General features: G+C 43.9%; 1 protein-coding gene across 2 annotated transcripts in view; it reads right to left on the bottom strand.

The window, feature by feature from the left end:
* Positions 1-23,576, bottom strand: part of PGBD5 (piggyBac transposable element derived 5) — a 123,247-nt gene that overhangs the window by 15,381 nt on the left and 84,290 nt on the right. For both annotated transcript variants that reach the window (XR_009762328.1, XM_061624474.1), the window contains exons 3-6: positions 17,957-18,091; positions 8,074-8,254; positions 3,651-3,848; positions 3,235-3,340 (exon numbers count right to left, since the gene is read on the bottom strand). Coding sequence is in view for 1 of the 2 variants with exons in the window: in XM_061624474.1 (XP_061480458.1) it covers positions 3,235-3,340; positions 3,651-3,848; positions 8,074-8,254; positions 17,957-18,091 (620 nt within the window). In the remaining variant the exon portion in view is untranslated. The remainder of the gene's footprint in view (positions 1-3,234; positions 3,341-3,650; positions 3,849-8,073; positions 8,255-17,956; positions 18,092-23,576) is intronic.

The raw sequence follows: 23,576 nt of genomic DNA, 5'->3' as shown, positions 1-23,576 counted from the left end.
TTGGAATTATAATTCTCACAATTAACTATCTCTGCATATAACAATTATTAACAATAATTATTAATTATTAATAACAATTATTAAACGCATGTAAGATGTCAGCTTTAGTTATAATTGCCACATCCATATTTATGAACCCACTCACACAGTAGCGGGGGCACCTTTTTAGGTTTGTGGACACGTGGATTATTATTATTATTATTAAAAATAATTTTAAATTATATTTGGATTTTTGAGTGAATGTCATGGGCACTTCTCTTCCCCTTCCAACAGTTTATCCCCCTATACACACACACACAGAGGGAGAGAGAGAGAGAGAGAATGAGAGAAAGCACACATTTGCTTTTCCAAGGGATCCGGGTGAAAGGTCCTGTAGAATTAATCCGAGCCTTGAAAAGCACATAGCTGAAAGAGGAAGTAGGAAAGAGTGCCACACTTTCAACTTCCTCCTTCAGTTTTATGTACTTTTCAACAGAGAAAAAGTAATCACTCTCTATAACTTGTGACCAAGGGAGTAGTTAGGGGGAGGCTCAGAAGCTTGACCAGGGGATGACATCAAGGATGCCATACTGTCATGATTGGTTGCTGTCTAAGTTAATGACATGTATAAATCTGTGTCATCTATACAAAGCTGTAAATACCTTAGAAGAACTTGTAGGATGTCATATCCTCAAAAGATCACAGGTTGTATTCAACTAAGTCCTACTCGAGTAGACTCAGAAATGAACCTTAGTCATGCCCATTAACTTCAATGAGTCTACTCTAGGTAGGACTAGCACTGCATACCACCCCACATGTTCCATCAGGCTTTCATGGGATTTTGATACTGTTGTTACTAACTCTGTTTTTTTTTATATCTGCTCCTATAGTGATTGCTTGTTTATGCTTTGTAATTGATTTTTTTTATTCACCCTATTGTATCTCACCGTGTTATCGCTATGTGATGAAGAGTGGGTTAAAAATAGTTTAAATAAAATATTCAAAAATTATTTAAGAAATAATCAGACAACACCATGTTGGCTATTCCTCCTTTAGGGTCCTTTCATTGCCTCAACAGACTAACACAGCTATCAGTTGGAAGGGAGAAAAGGATAGGGTAAGTCTTTTTGTAAACTGATATGGAAACTGAAGTTGAAGACCAGAAGAGAAATCTATTAATAAATAAAACTACTCTCTCGAACTGTGATGATCCTGACTTTGCTTGACATGGCTGCTGCCCTTTTACAGTGCCTAAGCCCAGTTTTGGGAGTCAGCAAACCTTGCAAAGCAGCCAGTTCTGCTAACATCTGTACATAGCATTTCCTTGGTTTAATTATCTTTGTTACAGCCAAGGAGCACCACTGTGAATTCTGGTCAGCTTGCCTTTCCTTTCCCGGAATTCCCAACAGAAATGCTAATTGGGTTGTTGCCAGGCAGAGATGTGTTTGCCAAGCTCTGGGGTGATTTATAGCTTTGCCCAGTTCTGTTAGGCTTTTTACAACCCCTGGTTCTGACTTGTCATACTGATGGTGGTAGACACTCTTTGCTCACTTGAAACAGGGTTGTTTTTTAAGAGATGAGCCAAAAGGTTATCTGTTTCTTTTTTGTGCATTCTATCTGAGACCTTCTTGCAGTGACAAGGTTGGGCTGAAGCTATTCCAAAACCTAGAGTCCATGTGGCTGAAGCCATCTTGTCACAGTCTGAAAGGACTTTTGTACCAGGTAGGTCTTCTACAGCCCAACTTGGTGCCTAAATCTTCGGACCAAGACAGTCATGGCTTCAATGCATGAATCCATTTAACAACAACAACAATAATTATTTGAATTATATCCTGTCTTTCCTCCCAATGGAACCCAGGGTTGCAGACACAATGATAAAACATTTTTTTAAAAAAAATATATCTATAAACAGTGATCTCAGGATTGCCATGAACAGTGTCTTTCACCCATGAAATACATGGTAACAGGAATGTTTTTAAATTTCTCCTGAAAGCCTATGAGGGAGACAGACACACCTCACCAGAGAATGCATTCCACAAACAGGGAACCACCACTGAAAACGCCCTGTCATGGGTCAACACTAACTAGGAACCCCCCAGCAGTGGCACCACCACAAGGTCTCACCTGATGAGTGGAGGATTCATGATGGTTGAAACTGGGGAAGGCACTCTTTTAGGTACTTGGATCCCATGCCATTTAGGGCTTTGTATTGTAGTGCTAACACCTTTAATTTGGCCCAGTAGCTCACTGGCAGCCAGTGCAGTGCTTTCAGGACCGGTGACACGTGGTCCCATCAAGCTGCCCCACTTACCAGCCTAGAAGCCCTGTTTTCCCCATGTCTGCTTTAACAACAGCAGCTGTGGTGGGAAGCAGGATTGGGACCATTGGGGGGGAGGAAGAGGCTTTTTAACCCTTTCCCTAGATGTTACAGTCTTGACAAAAATCTTCACCACTAACAGTTGCAATTAGCCTCTTAAGGGAAGCTGCTATTGGCACCAATGGAAGCTTCCATCCCAAGACAAATAGCAACTTGGGGGCGAGGTTTCTGGCAGAACTGCAGCATGGGTGAAAGGGTTAAACACACCCTGTCCTCCCCCCCCCCCGCTCCAATCGAAATTCAGAGTCCCCCACAGCTGCTTTAGTGGGAATAAAAATTAGGAAAGCCAATCATGGATCTTCTACAGCATGTCTTGATTCACACCAGAGTGTTTTTACCCCTGTGCAAATGCACCTTGGAGTTTAAAAAGAGTTTAAAAGAAAAAGGTGCAAAAAGGGTAAAACTCCCTGACATGATAGTTTTCCAAATGCAAGGAGCTTTTCACATGAGGAAAACTGTCAGAACATGCCGGTCCTCACCTGCAGTGTGAAGTGGTACAACTCAGGAAGGACTACGACATGGAAACAGACACTACATGCCATTTCTGCATGTTAGAATATGCTGCTTCTACATGGTAGAATACAATACTCGTTGCGATAAATCTGAAGCAAATACGCATTGAAGCTCAGGGGTTAACTCACAAGGGACAGCGGTTGTATGTGGATTTTAGCTGCTTGAAAAACATCTTTTTCTCCCCCTGTCTAGTTCACACAGACAATCTCCAGGCAAGCTGGCAGCACAGCTCTTTGCTGTTAATGCTGGATCCAGGGAAGACAAAACCAGGTACCAAGTTTCTGGTGAAAATCTGAGAGAAATACCATTCTTCCAATAGTATGAAGCTCATCCACAAGCCCCCACCAACCCACCGTTTTGCTTACTTGCTGTATTTGTCATCATATTTGCAGATATAACTAAGGTGAGCTGCGAAAGCTTCTACTGCCAATGGGCAAGGGATCTCTCCACTTTTCCTCTTAATGATAACGCCTGTTTCAATAAAAAATAAATAAAAACACTGTTGTTGTCACTTTTAGTTAACCATTCTCACAGTAGTTAACACACAGCATGCTCTGATCCTATTTTCAGCCCCATTCATTCCCCCAAGCATGCTCTTCACATTTTTGTAGAAAAATAAACATTTTAAAAATTGCACGTTAGATGCAAAGAAATGCCTAATGTCATGTCTAGCTTGACCCTTAATTGCCCTAAAATTGTAACCCGTTTTACATTTTTCCATTTGGAGTGAAGGTCCCATCACCTCCAACTTTTTAGTACAATAGTTTCTTGGAACCCTCACCTTGTTGAACTGGAGAATAAGCATTGGTCAAAAACCGAAAATATCCTTTATTATACCAGCAGATCAAGGACATGTTTCCTTTCATCTTTATCCTGTATTGTCCTCGAGACTGAGGAGCATCTGGGTTATTTAGCATAGATGGAGGCAGGCCTGTGCAGTCACTTTTTCTTGCACTTAATAACCCACAACAATAAATCTCTGCAAATGGAAGATAAGACATTTCTATTAGCAAACTACCTTGTGGTTCCAGAATTGAACAGAACAGAATCATCTACTGACCTACAAGACTGAAGGGGAAAAAAGCTGCCCTAATAGGTGGGTCAATGACTTAGTTTTCATAAGGAAATCCTTGTCTCAGTAAAGCATGCCACATAATACTGAAGCTCAGATGAATGGTCTGGTGAATTATCTGCTATATATATGAGACATTAACATATTTCCAGAGGCAAGTACTTACTAGAAATGGGAACATCAAAGAAGGTGGATCTGCTTAGTTGCACCATAGGTCATGACAGTAATGTCCTCAATGTCTAGAGCAGAGATGAAGAACCTGTGGTCCTCCAGATGTTGTTGGACTATAACTCCCATCATCCTCACCCATTGTCTATGCTGGCTAGGGGTGATAGGAGTTGTAGTCCAGCAACAGGTTCACCACCTCTAGTCTAGAACATTACTATCCAACAAACACCACCTTGCATTTGTGGCTTGCATTCCAGGTCTTTTTGGTAGCATAGTGTTGTCCTATTCAAAAATCCAACTTTTCTTAAGCTCCAATGGAATCTTGAAAGGGGGGGGGGTGAAGGAGCCAAGAAGGAAAAATTGGATTTGTTTGCATTAGTGACTTTGAGTAAGTAGAAGGACATCCAGCAGTAATGCTAGCAGGATCTGAACACAAAGATTCACATTTTAGTTCTGGGGCTCTTAGGAAATGAGAGAAACAACTATGATGGTTGGAGCAGCTGGATACACCATTGAGCCTAATCTCATGTGCAGCACCAACTGGTAAACACTAGGTGGCTACTATAACTGGGAGTAGAAAATTTTGATGGTATCCAATTGCTTCAACGGGACTATCAGTACAACTTTTATGCATGTCTACTCAGAAATAAGCCTCACTGAGTTCAGTTGCAACCACTCAAGATAGGAGTGCAATCTAAGATGAGCTCAATTCATGCATTCACTTCACATAATGAACATAGGGGGGTGCCTATGCACAAAGAGGAGGCTCCTCTCTCCAATATTCCCTTAATACATAGATAGCATGGCCAGCACAACTGCAACACTAGACCAGCAGGTGCAATGCTGTTCTCCCCTTCAGCCTTTTGTCTATCAGTTTGCCCACCATACTCAGAAGCCATTAAGGCCCACTGCAGAGGTCTCATTTTCTCCAGTAGTGTGAAATCAACACTACCCTGTTTACTAAGAGGGCCTTTCATTCAAAAGCTTACACAAAAAAGGTCAGAGGAAATTAAACATAATCTTTCTTTTAGTACAGACAGAGAACTTGCATAGGGACTATACCTTACAAAGGGTAATGGGAGCCATATATCAAGAAGTCATATATACTCCTCCAAAGCAAGAGAATAAATGAGGCATCCCAGATTTATTACAGAGAAAAGCAACTGTTTTAACAGTAGCAGTAGATTTAGTGCCACCACTTGGCACATGGAACTAACAAGGATTAAAATAAATAAATACGTAACTGAAACTCACAGTTGCTAGGGTAGAGTGCAATAAAAATTAAATCCATCTGGATCAATTGATCTGTTCTGTTTTGTTAAATCTGAATAGCAAGTGCCTCCTTACATAGCTTTTTTGCTTGTGGGGGTGAAGCCTTGACACCAACAGCACAGAAGTGAGCCTGGAAGTCAGAGGAGCAGAACAGAGCCAGAGACTTTGTCACAGCTCAGTTGCCTGTGAGGCTACTCAGAAGCAAGCCCTACTGAGTTCAGTGGGGCTTAGCCCATTTTCCTGTGCATAGGAGCATAACCTTTGTCTGTCTTATGCTCTGTTCAGGAAGAAAAAGGACCTCTCTGCATCAGTCCATCATGTTGTGCTCATCTTTGCAAAGAAGCCATTTGTCATTTATCAGCCAGCAACCACCATTAGAGAGCCTGCTGCTGAAGCAAATATCAAATGGCATCTTTGCAAAAAGAACCACAGCAACTGAGGACCTGATTTGGGCCGGGGGAGCAGGGGGAGAATTAGGTGCTGCAGTAGCATATTTTCCTTTCCCTTCCCAGAGAGAGCACATGGTGAGAGGTAGGGCCTATTTGGCACCCTGTCCTCCTTTTCCATCCTGGAAAGATGGAGGCAAAGGTACACAACTCAGCTTGCAACCTTCTGCAGGATTACATGGAAGAAAACCCTATTGAATCTAATGATACTTGCTACTGACATATGATTGATCTGATCGTGTGTATGTGTGTGTGTAACCTACCATACAAAACGTTATTTGAAGGGCTCTAGTGGTTTATGAACCCATCATGAAGAGAATTGGAAAACTGTGCACATAAGGCGCTAGGGGTACAGGTGACCCTGCAAAATGCTGTTCAAAGTTCTAGACTGCTTGTCATGTCTACAGACACTTAGCCCAGGACCTCTTCTGTCCATTTCATGCTAGCAAGGAGCTTAAAGGGTGAAAAAACAATGTTTGTTCTATTTTCATGGGAACAGCAGGAGACTGTCTACAATGTACCTAACAACATTTTTTTTAGTGAAGGTTTTTTTATGAAGAAATTCTAAAGTCTCCTGAGAATGAAGCAGAAAAATGGAAGCCTCTTTCACAGGGGAAGAAAAGTTTCAAGAAATCAGAATGAGGCATTTCTGTGATCTATATGGCACAAACCTCAAGCTACACCCCCCCCAAGACAGGTACCTGTATTTGGGACAAGTAGTAGCTTTAGTCAGTGGAGACTGGTGGCTCCAATGTCAGCGGGGTAGCGAATCTGCTCCGGGTTTTAGTCTGAACTTCCAAGGAGCTATCTAAAGAACTATCACCTCGGATAGCTCCTTGAAAGTTCAGACTAAAAGCTGGAGCAGATTTGCTGCTCCACTGACATCGGAGCCACCAGTCTCCCCTGGCTTTAATGTCTGTATAGCGGTATAGGATTTAGATTTGGACCCCACAGCTATGTTAAAGTGAAAATGAAAAGTTGGAAATTGCATTCTCCTAGGCCACATCTGTTTTCGTCCTAAGTACAGGGATACACCTTTATTTGCTCATATGAAGAAATGAGCAAAAGTAACAAATACCCCCCTACATACAGCTTAGGCTACAGCTGTCTGCTTATCTGCCTCCCTTGGGCACTTATGGTGGTGTACAGCCAAAACCGTAGGCCACCAACATCATACTTTTAAATCATTCTTATACCACTTTAACAGTCATGGCTTCCCCCAAAGAATCCTGGGAACTGTAAACAGTTAAGGATGCTGAGAATTGTTGGGAGACCCCTCACGGCTACAATTCCCAGTACCCTTAACAAACTACAATTCCCAGGATTCTCTAGGGGGAAGTCATGACTTTTAAAGTGGTATAAGAGTGCTTTAAATGTATGATATGAATGTGACTGTCTATGTTATACCAGGTAGGGGTGGAACTAGCAACATGCCAGCTGTAGCACAGGAGCAAGGGGGAGACACCTTTGCTGTATTGCATTTCCATTCCCCAGAGATGCCATCTCAGTCACGGTTTTGCCACTTTCTGCCAGTGTTGTGCCAAAGCCTCTTCCCCTGTGTCTCAAAACTCTTTTTTCCCTGCAAAAGAGACTTCCACTTTTTGTGCTTCATTCTCAGGAGACTTTACAATTTCTTCACTAAACAAAACCTTTAAAAATAATCAAACAGCTGTCAGGCACACAGTAGGCAGTCTTGCCACTTTCCTGTGCTTACAAGACAGCCTAGCTGAGAATGCCTTGAGGTTTTCAGGAAACACGGGCACCCAAGAAGACCACTGCAGACCACAGGAGAGATGATTTGTAGAATGAAAGGACGTTCACAAGCACCCCTCGGCCACCTTGAAAATTAAGTAAGTGCAAGAAAAACCCATGAAAATTTCACCAACATTTCCTCTCCTCTTTGATAATTTTCAAATACAATTTCTTTCCCCATAATTGCTGGAGAATGGGTGGGGTGGAGGAAAGCAGGAGAAATTTTCAGTACAGCACTACTCTCTGCTACCCCTAAAGTATCACAGCAATGAAACACTAATGAATTAAATTTTCTCCTTTCAAACTTCATAGAATGGAAATGTGAGGTCCATATTCCACAGGATTCTTCCACAAAAGCCACGTGAGTCTGTTGTTAGTTAATCTGTCATAGCAGAAAGAAAACAAGAGAATTCTGTGCACCTTAAAGGCAAACCAAACAAGGTTTTGTGAACTGGAGGCCACCCCCACAGGTCAATATGTAGCCCCACACAAACCTTGCTTCTCAAACTCTTCAAAGAGATTCAGGCTGGTAATGCTGGGGCCAGTAAAAATGATGTAGTTCTTCCCTGCAGCGTTCTGACAAAGGCTCTTGGCCACCATGCTGTGGAGCTGGGTTTTGTTCTTCAAAGCATCCAAGCCTTCAGTCCCACTTCCTTCTTTCAGATGGACATAGATCTTAACAAGCAAGCAAGTGGGAGAAAAGTCAATGTGCAAAAAGGCCAATGGCAATACTCTGGTCCTTCTGGGAAATGAGCCTAATATCACAAGTAGATACCTAATTAATGCCAAGACCTCATCAGTCCTTTAACCCTTCTGCTGGACAGGGAAGGTTTCCCCCACATGACCATCATGAATGGATATTCTTTAAGCCATGTTTTAATTAATACTTGGGAATGGATTTCTCAGAGGCTTAGAGCAGAGACAACAGTCAAGGAAGTGTTATTTAAAAGAGTGAAATGAAATATACTTTCTGGGATGCTGTGGAAGGGAGTGTTGGAGCCAGTCACAAAAACATGAACAATGCAACCAATCAGGTTTTATTTGTACAACAAGCTTTGTCATTTCATAGATGAGAAAGGCGTTTGTCAAATACAGATACCCCAATTTACAAAATGTAAATATAATCGGGATCGAATAGTGCTGTGATGCTCCATGACTGAAAGAGACAGGTGGCTGAACCTCCTGCAATGTTGCCCTTGAAAAGGAAATTCATCCCAGGCTTATATGTTGCTCTCTCAAAGCAGAATGAGTAAATCAATTAGGTCTTAATGCGACACCAAATAAGTTTATGCATAACGTGAGGACAGCGAAAGACATCCCAGTTTCCTCACCATTTTGCACAGTGCTGACATTCTGTTGTTCTCTCTTTGTAACTGCCATTGGTTTATCAGGAATGTAAAATTCATGTTAGAAGGTTAATGAGAGGAGACAGTGGGGAGAAAGGAAAGAAAGATGGAAAACTCCAACCCATTCAGGTGCATACACAAGGTGGCCCATTGTAGATTGGATCAACATAAGCAAATTTTAAGATTCTAGAAAGATGGCTATTTGCAAGATTCAAGAAGTTAGCCCTACTCAACATCGCTGGAAACATAAAGAAAAGACCAGACTGGGTCATAGCTCTCACTTCCTGTTTCCATTGGGAAGCTGCCATTTGCATGGCAGAGCCATGAGATGATCTATCTCCGCTTCTCTATGAGCACCTCCAGAGGGCTGTCTCCTTGTAGGTGTATGCCACAACAAGCATTTTACGCTTTCATTGTGGATTTGTAATGGATTGGTACTGGAACATCTGCCCCTCCTCCCACTATATAAATGTTCTTCAACGCTCCCACATTATTGACTCCACCCTGACCTCTTTTCACTCCACCCATTGTTTCCATCCCCGCTATTTGCCCTTCCCCCCATTTTTTTCCAGCAGCAGAAGCCAGTTGCGCTACGATGTCATGCTGCCAGGTCACCCTGTTCTTTCCTCTAGCCCTTGCAGATGACATTAGCAGCAGCACATTTGCTGCTTTTCTCTACCTTTTGCCTGCAGCGTGAAATCGAGTCTCTTGTCCCTCCCTGCACCCTGCAGCCAGGCAAAGATGCAGCCCCCAGAGGGAAGAGAGGAGGAAAGGAGGGAGAGAGGAAGGAAAAGGCCCACCTGGTCCCTGCTACTCAGTTGCCTCTGTGCCCCCACTGACACCGTCTCACTGCCTGTGTGCATGTATCTTCCTTTTGGGCTTCCTTCGCTTTCACGTAAACACCCGTCCCTAAGCAAAGCAAAATCCTCAGAGGCTCAGCGAGCTGCAAAGCTTCCCCTTAACTCTCCTGCTACAGGCAAAGCTGCCACAACTGGAGCCAAGCAATAAAACAGAGGGGGCATGTAGCAATTTTACCACCATCCCCCTTCTCTAATTTAAGCATAAGCTATTTGCACTGTGACACCACGGCAGCACCTTGCTTTCATTTTTGCAGTGTTCCTCTTCAGGCTGTGATTGCTGAGCTAAACCTTCGCTCTGTTCCACAAAAATGGCCTCAGCAGGAAGTCTGTGGGAGTGGCTGCCTCATGACGAAGCAGTTCAGTTCTGCACATTGCCATGGCACCACAGCTCATCAAAAGCAGTAGTAAAAACTACACTGGAACATTTCAGGTATGAAAAATGTCTGGATATTTGCTGGAAGCTACAGCCCAGTGGCAGCTAGTGGCTCCATGCCAGTGGGACAGTGGAATCCACTCTGAGTTTTAGTTTCAGCTTCCAAGGAGCTGTCCAAGGTGCATTAGAACCTTGAAAGTTCAGACTAAAACCTGCAGCAGATTCCATTGCCCCACTGAAATGGAGCCACCAGCCGCAACAGTACAGAACACACATAGATTCCTACTTATGCCATATGATCGTCCCAAACATTTTCAGGGAGCAAATCAACTGGAATGTGGGAGCGTGTGTGACCACTTTGATACTGAAAACTCTCCTGAATCACCATAAAAAGGACACCTGGAGGGGAGTGGCGTAACTTAATGAAACTGGAAACATGAAGTGCAGTCAAGTGGCATTGGGACTGGAAAATTATTATTCCAGTTTATCATCTGGAAATTATTTCCCTCAGTTTGAGGCACTACAGTTAGAGAAGGTTACTGACGATAATAGATTGGAATAGATAGGGTGGAATAGATTTAGAACAGAGCTGCAAAGATGATATCGGATATAGAAGGTAAAGCCTATGAGGAAAAGTGGGATCTATTTAGCTTAGGGAAAAGATGCCTAAAGGCAGATAGTTATTTAAAAGTATGGAAATGGAAATGGACTGCCTTCAAGTCAATCCTGACTTATTATTATTATTTATTACATTTGTACACCGCCCCATAGCCGAAGCTCTCTGGGTGGTTTACAACAATTAAAAACAAATATACAAATATACAAATTTAAAAACACTTAAAAATTTTTTTTTTAAAAAGTACTGAAATCTAGATAAGCCATTGACCCGATCCATGTTCTTAAGTAGAGCTGTGTCTAATATTTGGCATGTGGTAGTGTTGAATATTTCAATATATCTGATTCCGTGTAAGCCACGACCCTATGAACAGGGTTTTCATGGTAAGCGGTGTTCAGAAGTGGTGTACCATTGCCTTCCTCTGAGGCGGAAAGGCAGTGACTGGCCCAAGGTCACCCAGGAAGCTTCATGGCTGTGTGGGGATTTGAACCCTGCTCTCCCAGGTCATAGTCCAACACTCTAACCACTACACCACACTGGCTCTCTATTTAAAAGTATACCAGCCAGGAAAAATCAGAGATTAGCAGCCAAAACCCTCCTTGCTGCCTGCGTGTGAGAACAACAAAGCTGGTAGGCACAAGTTAACATCAAGATAAGCAACAATAAAAACAATCCAAAATCAGCCATTCAACAGCGGGTGGAAAGGACCAGCAATTAAAAGCAGCAGATTGAAACATTTCAAACACAGAGCTTAAAAGGCAGGGTCTATGCCTTGCAACATAGGTGCCGGGTGAGTCTCTCTGGGAAGGGAGTTCTAGGAAAGTGGTGCTTCCTTTTCTGTGGTTGCTATCCACCTCAGACGGTGGGGATACACAAAGGAGGGGCTCACTTGCTGGCTTCAGTCTATAGGCATGTTGACGTGGGAAGAGGCATGCCTTCAGGTAGCTGGGTCCCAAGCCAAATGGCCAGTATGGAATAGGGGTGCCTGCCTGGTTATTGCTTCTTCTGCCATTATGCTCTCATTTCCTGATTAAATCCTACTCGGACTATGTGGAATCTCTAACACTATGTTTACATCCTGCACTGCCCCTACTCCCATGTTATCCAGGTACTGGAGGAAGATCTGACTGGGCTAGGCCTGCTGAATGGGCCCATGAGCTAGAAGCCTGCATGCTAAGAGTTCCAGCCTACAGGATCATCCTATGGACATTCTGCAGGTTTCCCACCCTCCTGCAGGCCTTTCCACAATGCCATGCACAGTGGGTGGGGGCAGGGGAAGGGGGTGCAATGGTGGGAGGGCACAATGGCAGTGCACATGGCTTTCCTGCCCCTTTCAGGTGGAGACTAAGACCCGAATAGGACAAGAGTATCAGGAGATTCTAATGAACACAATATACAGAACATAGGTTTTACCAAAGAGCTGTAATCCAGCTAGGATGGGAATGAATTCCACGTGTAGCAAAGGAGAGGCTGAGAAGTAGAAGGTGCACTGGGGATGCTCAACTCATCCTCTGCTGGCCACTCTTTCCTGCAGTCCCCTCCCAATACCACATCTGTGGCAATGTTCATTTCCCAAGCTCTATGATTCCTGCTCGAAGAGGGAAAATTTGTCAAGATCTGCCTAGGAGTCGCCTGGTCTGTGCTGTGGTACCTCTTCTGGTGAGCCATTTGAGGGTGCATTTGTTGTTGTTATATGCCTTCAAGTCGATTACGACTTATGGTGACCCTATAAATCTTTTTTTGATGTATTCATAGGGTGTTCATGGTAAGAGGCATTCAGAGGTGGTTTACCATTGCCTTCCTCTAAGCCTATGGCACCCGGTATTCCCAGGCGGTCCCCCATCCAAGTACTAACTACGCCTGACCCTGCTTAGTTTCCGAGATCAGACGAGATTGGGTGTGTTCAGGGTAGAAATGAAGGAAAACAGGGCAACATTATCCCTCATGATTCCTACCACTGCTCCATTTCCAAGGCAACCGTCTGATTCTTCCTGACCTGCTGTGACTATTAATCCTTCTAGGTCTGCAGTGGGTTTTTGCCTAGGCAACAGCTTGTATGTCTGGTTTTCTTCTTGCAATCCTGCTCAGCCACCTGTTCATCCATCCACTGGTCTCACTGCCTGCCTGCTTCCTCCCAGTCTTCTAGCTTTTATGCTTGCTTGTTCCCTTGAATTTCTGTTCTATCCATCCTTAAGTGGACTTCTTGGCAGGCCTGTGACTGACCATGCCTCTGGACTGACACTCCTGTGCCACATTTATGTGGCCCTGAATGCCAAATTCTGCTTGGACCTATCAATGGGGGATTTCCTCCTGATGCAAAGAGCCCCCTCTGAAGAAGAAACTTTCCTAAGGAGCACAGCAGGGGAGGAAAGTGTTGCACTCTCTGTCCACACTTTCTGCAATTCTGATAATTATCAGTCCTCCTCAACTGGTGCTATTTGCATATTTAAAACTTGTATGTTAAACGCAAAGATGCATTTAATATCACGTTTAGTTTGGCCTTGACTTGGAGAACTGTTTCACTGACTGCATGGCTGGCAGACGTTTTTAGGTCTAGAGGGAAGTTTGGTTATGGTGACTGGTACTGGAGAGGACCCCATAATGAATGTTCAAATCAGCATAAGGTCCATATGTCTTGCTTTGATTGGTATAGCACAGTGGTTCCCATTGTTTTTTACCCCCACAGACCACTTGAAAATTCTGAAGGTCTTGGTAAAGGTAAAGGTGTCCCTGCACTTATGGTGCGAGTCGTTTCCGACTCTTAGGGTGACGTCTTGCGACGTTTACTAGGCAGACCGTATATGGGGTGGGATTGCCAGTTCCTTCCCCGGCCTTTCTTTACCCCCCAGCATTTGCCGGGTACTAATTTTACCGACCACGGATGGATGGAAGGCTGAGTGGACCTCGACCCCTTCCTCCTTCCGTTGGAATCGAACTCCGGCCGTGAGCAGAGCTTCAGCTGCGTTATCGCCACTTACCTCTCTGCGCCACGGAGGGTCTTGATGAACCACTTAATGATTTTTCTGCCTGTTGTTGCAATTAAAATGCACTGCGTTAGTTGCTATTATGATTTTTAATTGTATTTTTACAGACACTCTGTGAACCATCTGAATGAAGCTTGTGCACCACTCGTTGTCCATTGACCACAGTTTGGAAACCTCTGATATAGCACAATAATAAATTCTTTGCAAATTCCATGGCTGCTGAGAGTGTACAGGAGACAAGCACACCTGTTGAAGCTACTTTATAAAAGGCTACAGTTCAACCCTATCTCCCCCCCCCAATAGCTGTGCAACTGGTCCCATAAAATGTCTGCAATGTCTGCTGCAACTTCTTGGGAATGGTTTCAGTTGATGCGGCCTGATGATGTGGACAAGGTGCTTGCGATGATGCGGCCAGCAACATGTCCTCTCAACCCTTGCCCTTCTTGGCTTATTAAAGCTTGCTGAGGGGGTCTGACCGAGTGGATCCAGGGTATGGTCAATGCATCATTGCAAGAGGGAGTGGTTCCAGCCACCTTGAAAGAGGCAGTGATTCAACCACTCCTGAAAAAGCCCACCCTGGACCCGTTGGTTTGTGACAACTACCGACCGGTTGCAAATACCCCCTTCTTAGGGAAGGTGATTGAGAGGGTTGTGGCGCTGCAGCTGCAAGTACTCTTGGATGAAACAGATTATCTTGACCCATCCCAGTCTGGGTTCAGGCCTGGTTATGGGACTGAATCAGCCTTGGTCGCCCTGATGGATGACCTTTATCGGGAGAAGGACAGGGGGAGTGTGACCCGTTCTCTCAGCGGCTTTGGATACCATTGACCGACTTGGTGAGAAGGGTATTGGAGGCACTGTTTTACAGTGGTTATGATCCTATCTCCAGGGTCGTTCTCAGAGAATAGCATTGGGTGACTGTCTTTCGACCCCCTGGCAGCTGTGCTGTGGGATGCCACAGGGTACCATCTTGTCCCCCATACTGTTTAACATCTATATGAAGCCCTTGGGAGCAGTCATCAGGAGCTTTGGGGCGAGGTATCAGCAGTATGCTGATGATACCCAGCTCTATTTGTTCATAACATCTGAATCGGGAGAGGCCGTTCAAGCCCTGGACCGCTGCCTGGACTCGATGGTGGACTGGATGAAGGCCAATAAACTGAGTCTGAATCCTAGCAAGATGGAGGCACTGTGGGTTGATGTTTCCTGAGTTCGGATAATTGGTCATTTGCCTGCTTTGGATGGGGTCCTACTCCCTCTGCAAGAGCAGGTCCGTAGCCTGGGGGTGCTCCTGGATCCATCTTTGTCGCTAGAGGCCCAGGTGACCTCAGTGGCTAGGAGTGCCTTTTACCAGCTTCGGCTGGTGAGACAGCTGTGGCTGTTTCTGGACCGGGATAGCCTGACCACTGTTGTCCATGCACTGGTAACCTCTAGGCTGGATTACTGTAATGCGCTCTATGTGGGGCTGCCCTTGAGGTTGGTCCGGAAGCTGCAGCTGGTGCAAAATGTGGCGGCGAGACTGCTCACTGGAGCAGGGTATCGCCAACATGTTACCCCACTGCTGAAAGAATTGCACTGGCTGCCCATTTGCTACTGGGCCAAGTTCAAGGTTCTAGTTTTGGCATACAAAGCCCTATACAGCTCGGGACCAGGATACCTGAAAGACCGTCTTACCCCTTGTATGCCCAGTCGATCACTGCGCTCTGCTGGTGAGGGCCTCCTGCAGACACCATCTTATCAGGAGGTTCGTTCTGCACAATACAGGAAACGGACCTTTAGTGTGGCGGCATCTACCCTGTGGAATTCCCTCCCTTTGAATATTAAGCAGGCTCCATCTGTGCTATCTTTTTGGCACCTTTTGAAGACTTTCCTCTTTCAACAAGCCTTTTAAGTTGAGACCTATCCCAGTCTGCATCTGTGTCAGAATTGTTTAATATGTTTTTTAATAATGTTTTTAACCCTTTTTTAAGATTGTTTTTTTAATTGTTTTTAATGCTGTTTTGTATTAATGTATTTTAAGATCTATTTTTATGAAGTTTTAGACGTTTTTTGGTGCTTTGCTTGCTGCCCTGGGCTCCTGCTGGGAGGAAGGGCGAGATACAAATTAAATAAATAAATAAAATATAAATGACTCTAGACTTCTTAACAGGGCTCCCCTCCTGAAGACCCTATGGTAAAATGCTTTTGATATTCTATAGGCATCTGCTATTCAAAAGTCAAAAACTCCACTGGACATGCCCAAGCTGCTGGGCACATCAGATTTGGTTTTTCTGTTATAAATTGTTTTCATTTGTACTTTGATTACGGTGAATTGCTTTGAGTTTTCTTTCAATGTAAATGGTATAGAGATATTATAAATAGAATAGGATAGAATAGAATGAAAGCTCTTTTGGATCCCTACATTTGTAGAAATGGTTTTGTACAGATAGCGACCATTGCTCCTAATTCAGATCAATTATCTCATTACAGGAACTAATCATTTAAACTCAACCAAAGCCTCTTTTTGGTACATTGACCAAATTATTGTTTACCTCCTTCACAGAACAGCAGGCATTCTCCAAATAAGTGGTTGCATTCCACATGGCCTTTGTATAAATGTACTGGAAAGGTCGTCAGCATAAAGCTGCATGTGGTATTTAAGTCTCTCGTGACTGGGGGGAGGGGGGAACATCACATCTGTTCTTGCAAGCCAGCGATATTGATGGGTTCACACTTTTGAAGTGTTCATTTTCACAACTTCTTCAAATCCTCTCTCACCTGACCCTTTTGAATATGAAAGAAGGGCTATCAAGATGAACACAGTCAACATCGCTTGAGATTATTTTGGAAAGTATTTGGATGCGCGTCAAACACAAGTGTCAATTTCATTATTTTACTCAGGCTGCTGAGCTTGATCCTGTGACATGTTTGAGTGTCATCTGTTTGCATTGACTTTGGCAGTTTGAAGATGTATGTTAATGGACATGAACTGAGGGCAGAAAATAAATCATCTTTGTAGCGCAGTATAGCTGGAATCTGTCCAGCACATCTCCATTCTTAACAGATTTGCTATATGATCTATAGGCCTTTCCCTATACCTCTTATTCTCCAATGCCAAGATCCACGCAGGTCAAATGAAAAGCCTCCTCTTATATTAGTGGCATGGGAAGTGTCACAGCATGGCTTCTTCCCATGACGCTCCAGTGACAGAAGGATCCTGAGATTGTGATGGAGTTGAAGATACAGCTACTTCCTCTGCTAGTAGGTAGCACAGCAATGCTGGCATGGGAAGTAATTGGTGATTATGGCAAATTTTAGAAATGGTGGTTTCAAAATATGAATTTATTTATTCAAAATACGAACATTGTCACCTCAGAAATCCACAATCTATTAGAAGCTAAGTCCAACCCCCTCTGAAATTTGGACCCAATCTGAAATGGCTTTACTGCCATCACTGTCATCTAGCCCTCCCTGCTATATCCCTTCTATCTCCCGAACCATGCAAATGGCATCCACAGGAAGTCTTCATAAGAACATAAGAAGAGCCACTGCTGGATCAAACCAATGGCCCATCTAGTCCACCATCCTGTTCTCACTATGGCCAACCTGATGTCAGTGGGAAGCCTGCAAGCAGGACCTGAGCACAACAGCATTCTCCCCTCCTGCGGTTTCCAGCAACTGGTATTCAGAAACATGCTGCCTCTGACTGTGGAGGCAGAACAGAGCCATCATGCCTAGTAGCTATTGATGGCCTTATCCTCCATGTATTTGTCCAAGCCTCTTTTAAAGCCACCCAAGTTGGTGGCCATCACTGCCTCCTGTTGGAACAAACAGCAGAGTTTGACTATACGCTGTGTGAAGTATTTTCTTTTGTCTATCCTGAATCTTCCAACATTTGGCTTCATTACATGTCCACAAGTTCTGGTCTTATGAGAGAGGAAGAAAAACTTTATTGATTTTCTGGATGTCATGCTTTCAGCACCTTGGACAGCTCCTTAAAAGTTCTGACTAAAACCCAGAGCGGATTCATGGCCACACTGACATTGGAGGCACCAGTCTCCTCTGTGCACAGACAGTGTTGGGACAAAGGACTTTTTCTACACAGGACAGAGGCTGGCTCCATTTTGCAGCCCGCTGGAAACTGACTCAAAGCCAAATTAAGACACTTTTCTATCTGGAAGCTTGATCTTGGATTTAGGCCAATTCCACTGGCTCTTACCTGGCAGATAAAACCAGTTGATGAGCACTGCCGTACCCAGAGACTGAATTTCCGCTTTTTCCTCTTGCGTAACTCTCGCTCTGTGCAGGTGGCAATGAAAACGGGATCTTCATCAATCAGAGGTTCATGGAGCACCTATAATCACAATAAGGTCATGTCATTCTGTCCTGGGTAGGGAAGCGGTGTTTTGAGTTTCTCTGAAGCAAGTATGGCAGAATAGACCGAGTGTTGGACTTCATCCAATCCCCATTCAGCCGTGAAGCTTACCAGGAGGCCTTAATCAAGTTGCTATCTCTGAGCCGAATATACCTCACTGGGTTGTTGTGAAAATAGAAAGGGCTTACCCCACTGTGAGACATGGGCTGAGAAAGCCAGCCAGAAGTGGGGTCCAGAGGCAGAGCAAGACTTGGAAGGAAAACCCAAGGCAGTGGTGGGAAGGGACTGTGGTGGACACAGACACAGGCCACTGAAGGAGCCATGGAAGGGTTAAAAGCTGGACATGAACTGGAAGGTGGGTAGTCAGTGGAAACAGCATCTAGGGAAAAAGGAGGGGCACAGAAAGGAAGAGGAAGGAGTATTTGAAAAGGAACTCTTTGGAGGGGAAAGGCAGGCCACGGATGTGATTAATTAAATAAAAATGCGCTCTCTCCCCCCCCCCAGTCTATGGTATAGAATCAAGATAGCTGTGATCAATATTTAGAAAATGTATTATGCAAAACTTCAAAGTATCAAAACTGCAGTACATGTAGGTTTAAATTTCTTCAGGGGATGATTGAATACTAATACTAGCAAAATAAAAATAAAAATCAGTCATCATCGTATCTGAACAGTCCACACTGGCCTAGTTCACACAAACCATGGTTTAGTGTGATAGGCAGCATGACGGTACACACTGGTCAAAAGTTCCTATGGCATTTCTCCCCTGATCCTGCCATGCTGCAGACAAAACAAAGATGCCATAAGTGGTAACCAAGGTTTGTTCCTGGCTTGCCACTTACTGTTTATTTGGGGAAAACAAGCCACGAGGCCAGGTTCAGACGACATAAGCCAGACTGAAGTGGTGCAAAGAATAGCTTGTTTATAATGAATTTGTTGTTCCCTCCTGAGAGTTTTGCCTTGGTAATTTTAATTCCCTCCAGAACGTTAATCTTTGGCCAAGTTCATGTTGCTTCTTGCCAGCCATGTTCTGCTTCTCCAGCTACCCAATAGCATGAAGCAATCAAATGAGATTGTTTTAAAATAAAAAGGCCTCACATTCAAAACATAGATCTGTTTTGAAAAGCATCTTTCATGGCAACTAGCCATCACAAGGCTCAGCCGTGCAATTATTATTAAAAATATGAATAGAAGACAGCAAAGTTTAAAGCCACAAATTGATATAGATTTTTAAAAACTTATTAATCTTGCTCCAGTCAGCTCAAGGAACTGGGGTTGACAACATCTCTTAAAGATAGTGTTGAGAGGATCCTCACAGCCCACATGGAAATTATTTGAGAAACGTGGATTATTTCCATTTTTTTGGCAGAATAATCCAGACCTTAGTCTGTTGTCTATTGACCGTAGTGCCACCCCTTTCCTGTACTTATTTGGCCCATCCATACAGATGAACTAGGCAGTTGGCTAGGGTGCCAAGTTAAGGGGTGTGTGTCAAATTCAAGGGAAAAATACAAATAAAAATTACAAATAAAATAATGAAGATGTCTTTCTTCCAATTCTATGTAGTACTAATGAGAGCATTCTGTCAACGCAAACATTTCTGCTTGCCTGACGGAGTGATCTCCCCTCACCTCCCACTGTGTGCTATGGGGCCAATGGGGGCGCACAAGGGGAGGAAGCCATGTTCCACTAGTGGAAATCTTGGCAATGGTTTGTGCTAGTGGGACGGTTAGTTGAATTTGTCATTATTTCAATTCCTATGCACGTACAGCAGGAATATGAATTGGGCCTCTGGGGGGGGGCACATAGGGCAATTGCCCTGGGCTTCACATATGAAGGGGGCTTCACACATGGAGGGGAGCACATGAACGATGGCATTGCTACATTGTTGCCAACTCTTTCCTTTCAGAATCCCACTAACTTTAGCACCACAAACCTAATGGGGAAAAAATCACAAAACAAACTCTACTGATGGCGGAGCTTGAGAGATTACTTTTAAAAGGAATAAATTACAATTACTGTTACATAGTCCCCAAGAGGAATAAATTACCATTACATTCACAATTGTTCTCAAAGGAATTGATTACTTTATCGTACTCAAAAGTAATCACTACTATTACAATTAAGTAAACTAGAGTGCCTACGAGGTGTTGGCCTTGGCTGCTGCACACCTAAATAGCCTAAAACAACATTAAAAATAAACACACACACACAGAGGTAGTAGAATCATTCTTTTTATCCACAACATAGCAATGATGATCTCTTCGCTAGTAAGGGAGGTGGGGAGGGAGGTAGAGGATGCCACTCAGATCTTTGCGTGTCAAACCAAGTGCAATTCCTCACACACACCCTCTCAGCCAGCAAACACCATCTCTCACTCAACTATCTCTGGGACCCTTCTCTGCCAACAACTAAGGCACACCCACTCAAGTAAACATTTTCCCCTGGAAAAACACTGCAAATGCAGGAAAGTAGTCAGGAAGGACAGTGGAGGCTGCTTCACTCACCAGTGCAAACACAGTATTAACACACACCCGTTATCATCTCTCACCTCCACAGTTCTTTATCTCCATTCCACTGCTGCCTCCTACCACTTTCATCCATGTCCTTGCACTCTGGCTCCTTTCTCCCTCTACTCCATTCTTCTCCACCACCATCCATTTTTTAAACATTTGTTTCCTCTACTCCACCCCCCGGCTTGCTCTCCACCCCCTCCGTCCTTGCCTCCTAAACACCCATAGAGCATGAGGGAAGAGCAAAGCTGCACAGAAGCCCAGTTTGAGGCACATAAATTTCATCCACGAGTCAGAGGAGCAGAAAACTTCCCCTGCCCCCACGAGTAAAGACCAAAAGTAATGCTAGAGACATTACAATTGCACCTCAAAAGTAATAAAATTACTCCTCGTTCTATTACAAAGTAAAGAAATTACGCACTCATTCCTCAAAAAAGCAATAAATTACAAGTGATTCATTTTTTGTAACTAATTACTTCCAAACTCTGACTGGTGGTATTATCCTTTTGTCATGACAGCCTGGGCAAGATGGTTTCAGCCACAGGCAGGGCTAATAGTAGCAATGCAGGCCAACTACAGTCAGACTTAAAAAAAAAAAAATTATGTGTTGCCTTTTTTCCTCCAAGGAACCCAAGGCGGCTTACACAATCTTCCTCCTCCTTTCCATTTTATCCTCACAACAATTTGTGAGGCAGGTTAGGCTGAGAGTCAGTGACTGGCCCAAAGTCTCCTATTGAGCTTCATGGCCAAGCAGGGACTAGAACCTGTGTTTCCCCAGTCCAACACTCTAACCACTACACTACAGTGATCCCACATACACTACAGGCCCAGGGTCCTCAGTGCAGAGCCTGAAAGCACCACTGTGCTCACAGAGACCAACCAGAGTACCCTCCAGGGACTCTGCTCCCTTCATTGCACAATTATAAATTATAATGGCCACCAGCTTTTCTTCACTCTCACTCACACAGTTGTCTTAGGCCTTTTCTCATTACAGTTGGCCACAGAATCAGAAAAGGAATAGAAAAGGACACTACCAGGAGAGAGAAGAGAGACCAGTTAAAACTGTTCTCTTTCTTCTCCAATGACAACACTAATAAGAACTAAGAGAATAGTTCTAATCGGACAGGAAATTATTTCCCTCAGTTTGAGGCACTACAGTTAGAGAAGGTTACTGACGATAATAGATTGGAATAGATAGGGTGGAATAGATTTAGAACAGAGCTGCAAAGATGATATCGGATATAGAAGGTAAAGCATATGAGGAAAAGTGGGATCTATTTAGCTTAGGAAAAAGATGCTTAATGGCAGATAGTTATTTAAAAGTATGGAAATGGAAATGGACTGCCCTCAAGTCGATCCTGACTAATGGCGACCCTATGAATAGGGTTTTCATGGTAAGCGGTATTCAGAGATGGTTCACCATTGCCTTTCTCTGAGGCTGAGAGGCAGTGACTGGCCCAAGGTCACCCAGTGAGCTTCATGGTTGTGTGGGGATTCGAACTCTGGTCTCCCAGGTCGTAATCCTAGGATAGGTAAAACTGACCGTGGGGGAGGAAGAGGGTCAGGGCGCAGGAAGAAGAAGGAAAGGGAAGAAGGGGATTTGAAAGGGATGGGGAGGGGAAGGGAAGGGTGAAGGGGGAGGGGAGGGGCAAGAGGGAGTGTATAGGAGGGAGGAGGAGGGGAGGGCAGGTTTGATCATTTGCATGCTTTTTGAGTTCAGTGGAATTTACTCCTGTGCAATCATGCTTAGGATAGGTACATTGGGAACAGTATCATTCTTTTTCAGGGTTTCCCCCACCTTTTTATTCTACAGCATGCACATGTAGCCTCCCACCCAAATTGAAACCAAAGCTGTCACTGGCCACATCCATACCAGACCTTTATTTCCCTTTAGATAGTCATAACTTATCCCAACGAAATGTAGTTAGTGAAGGTTGCTAAGAGTTGCGAGGAGATGCCCTGAACGCCTCACAGAGCTTCAATCAGAGTGGCTAACTATTAAACCACTCTGGCCACAGGACCTCTGTCAGGGGAATAGGAGTCTCCTCTCAGCACCCTTCACAATCTACACTACCAGGATTCTCTGAGGGAAGCCATGATTGTCTCACATGAAATCAAAGTCTGGTGTGGGTGTGGCCCCTGATTAGGCAAGCCAAGCAGCAGGGAGTCTGGCTTTTAGAACACTGACAGTTGGTTCTTACTGAGCATGCCCGACATTATTATTGAGTTCAATGTTAAATTTTTTAAATTAATTAAAAATCAGCTAGGCATTTTTTTAACTTTTAAACTGCAGAAGATGAAGGTCAGAGTATGGGGCAAGGTCAGTAGTAGGGGTACAGGCACTTTGTGAACATGGCTGATTTTTAATTAATTTCAACGTATTATGAGAACACTGATAGAAAAAAGTCCAAAAGGGGTCTGTTTTTTTTCTGTTTCTCTTTTTACACTTTGAACTCTCAATTCTCTCTGACTGTTTTGTGTATCGCCATGAAAATTTAGAGGGTTGTTAAGCAAGTGTTTCTCAGTTCAGGACTATAGGTTTGGTAAGGTTTTGTTTTGTAATGAGCTTATGGGAAGCATCAGAATGGCATGGGGGTGTATTTTCGGTTTAACACTGTGGAATGCAAAAAAATCTATGCTGACTATAGTATGCAGCCACTCTCGTAGCTGTATAATTCTGAATGTTTTGTGTATTTTATCTGATCTCAGAAACATTGGTTGGACAGACATTAACAGGATATGGGGCAATATGTTTCCCAGTTTACCAAAAACCTCAGCCTAGATTTGCCCTTGGGGTTTGGGAGTGGCTGGCTGACTGCATGGTTTGCCTGGGGCACCAGTTACTGGCAGCTAGTCTAGGGCTACCCCTGCTTGTGGTGATGGGAACAGGTTTCAGCACTTTGAACAGCTCCTTGAAAGTTCAGACTCAAGTCCAGAGTGGACTTCAGTGC

Source organism: Rhineura floridana, chromosome 4 (assembly GCF_030035675.1).
Source record: "Rhineura floridana isolate rRhiFlo1 chromosome 4, rRhiFlo1.hap2, whole genome shotgun sequence".
Classification (NCBI taxonomy): Eukaryota; Metazoa; Chordata; class Lepidosauria; order Squamata; family Rhineuridae; genus Rhineura; species Rhineura floridana.
The sequence above is the reverse complement of the archived record's forward strand: the minus strand, read 5'-3'. Positions and strand labels throughout refer to the sequence as shown.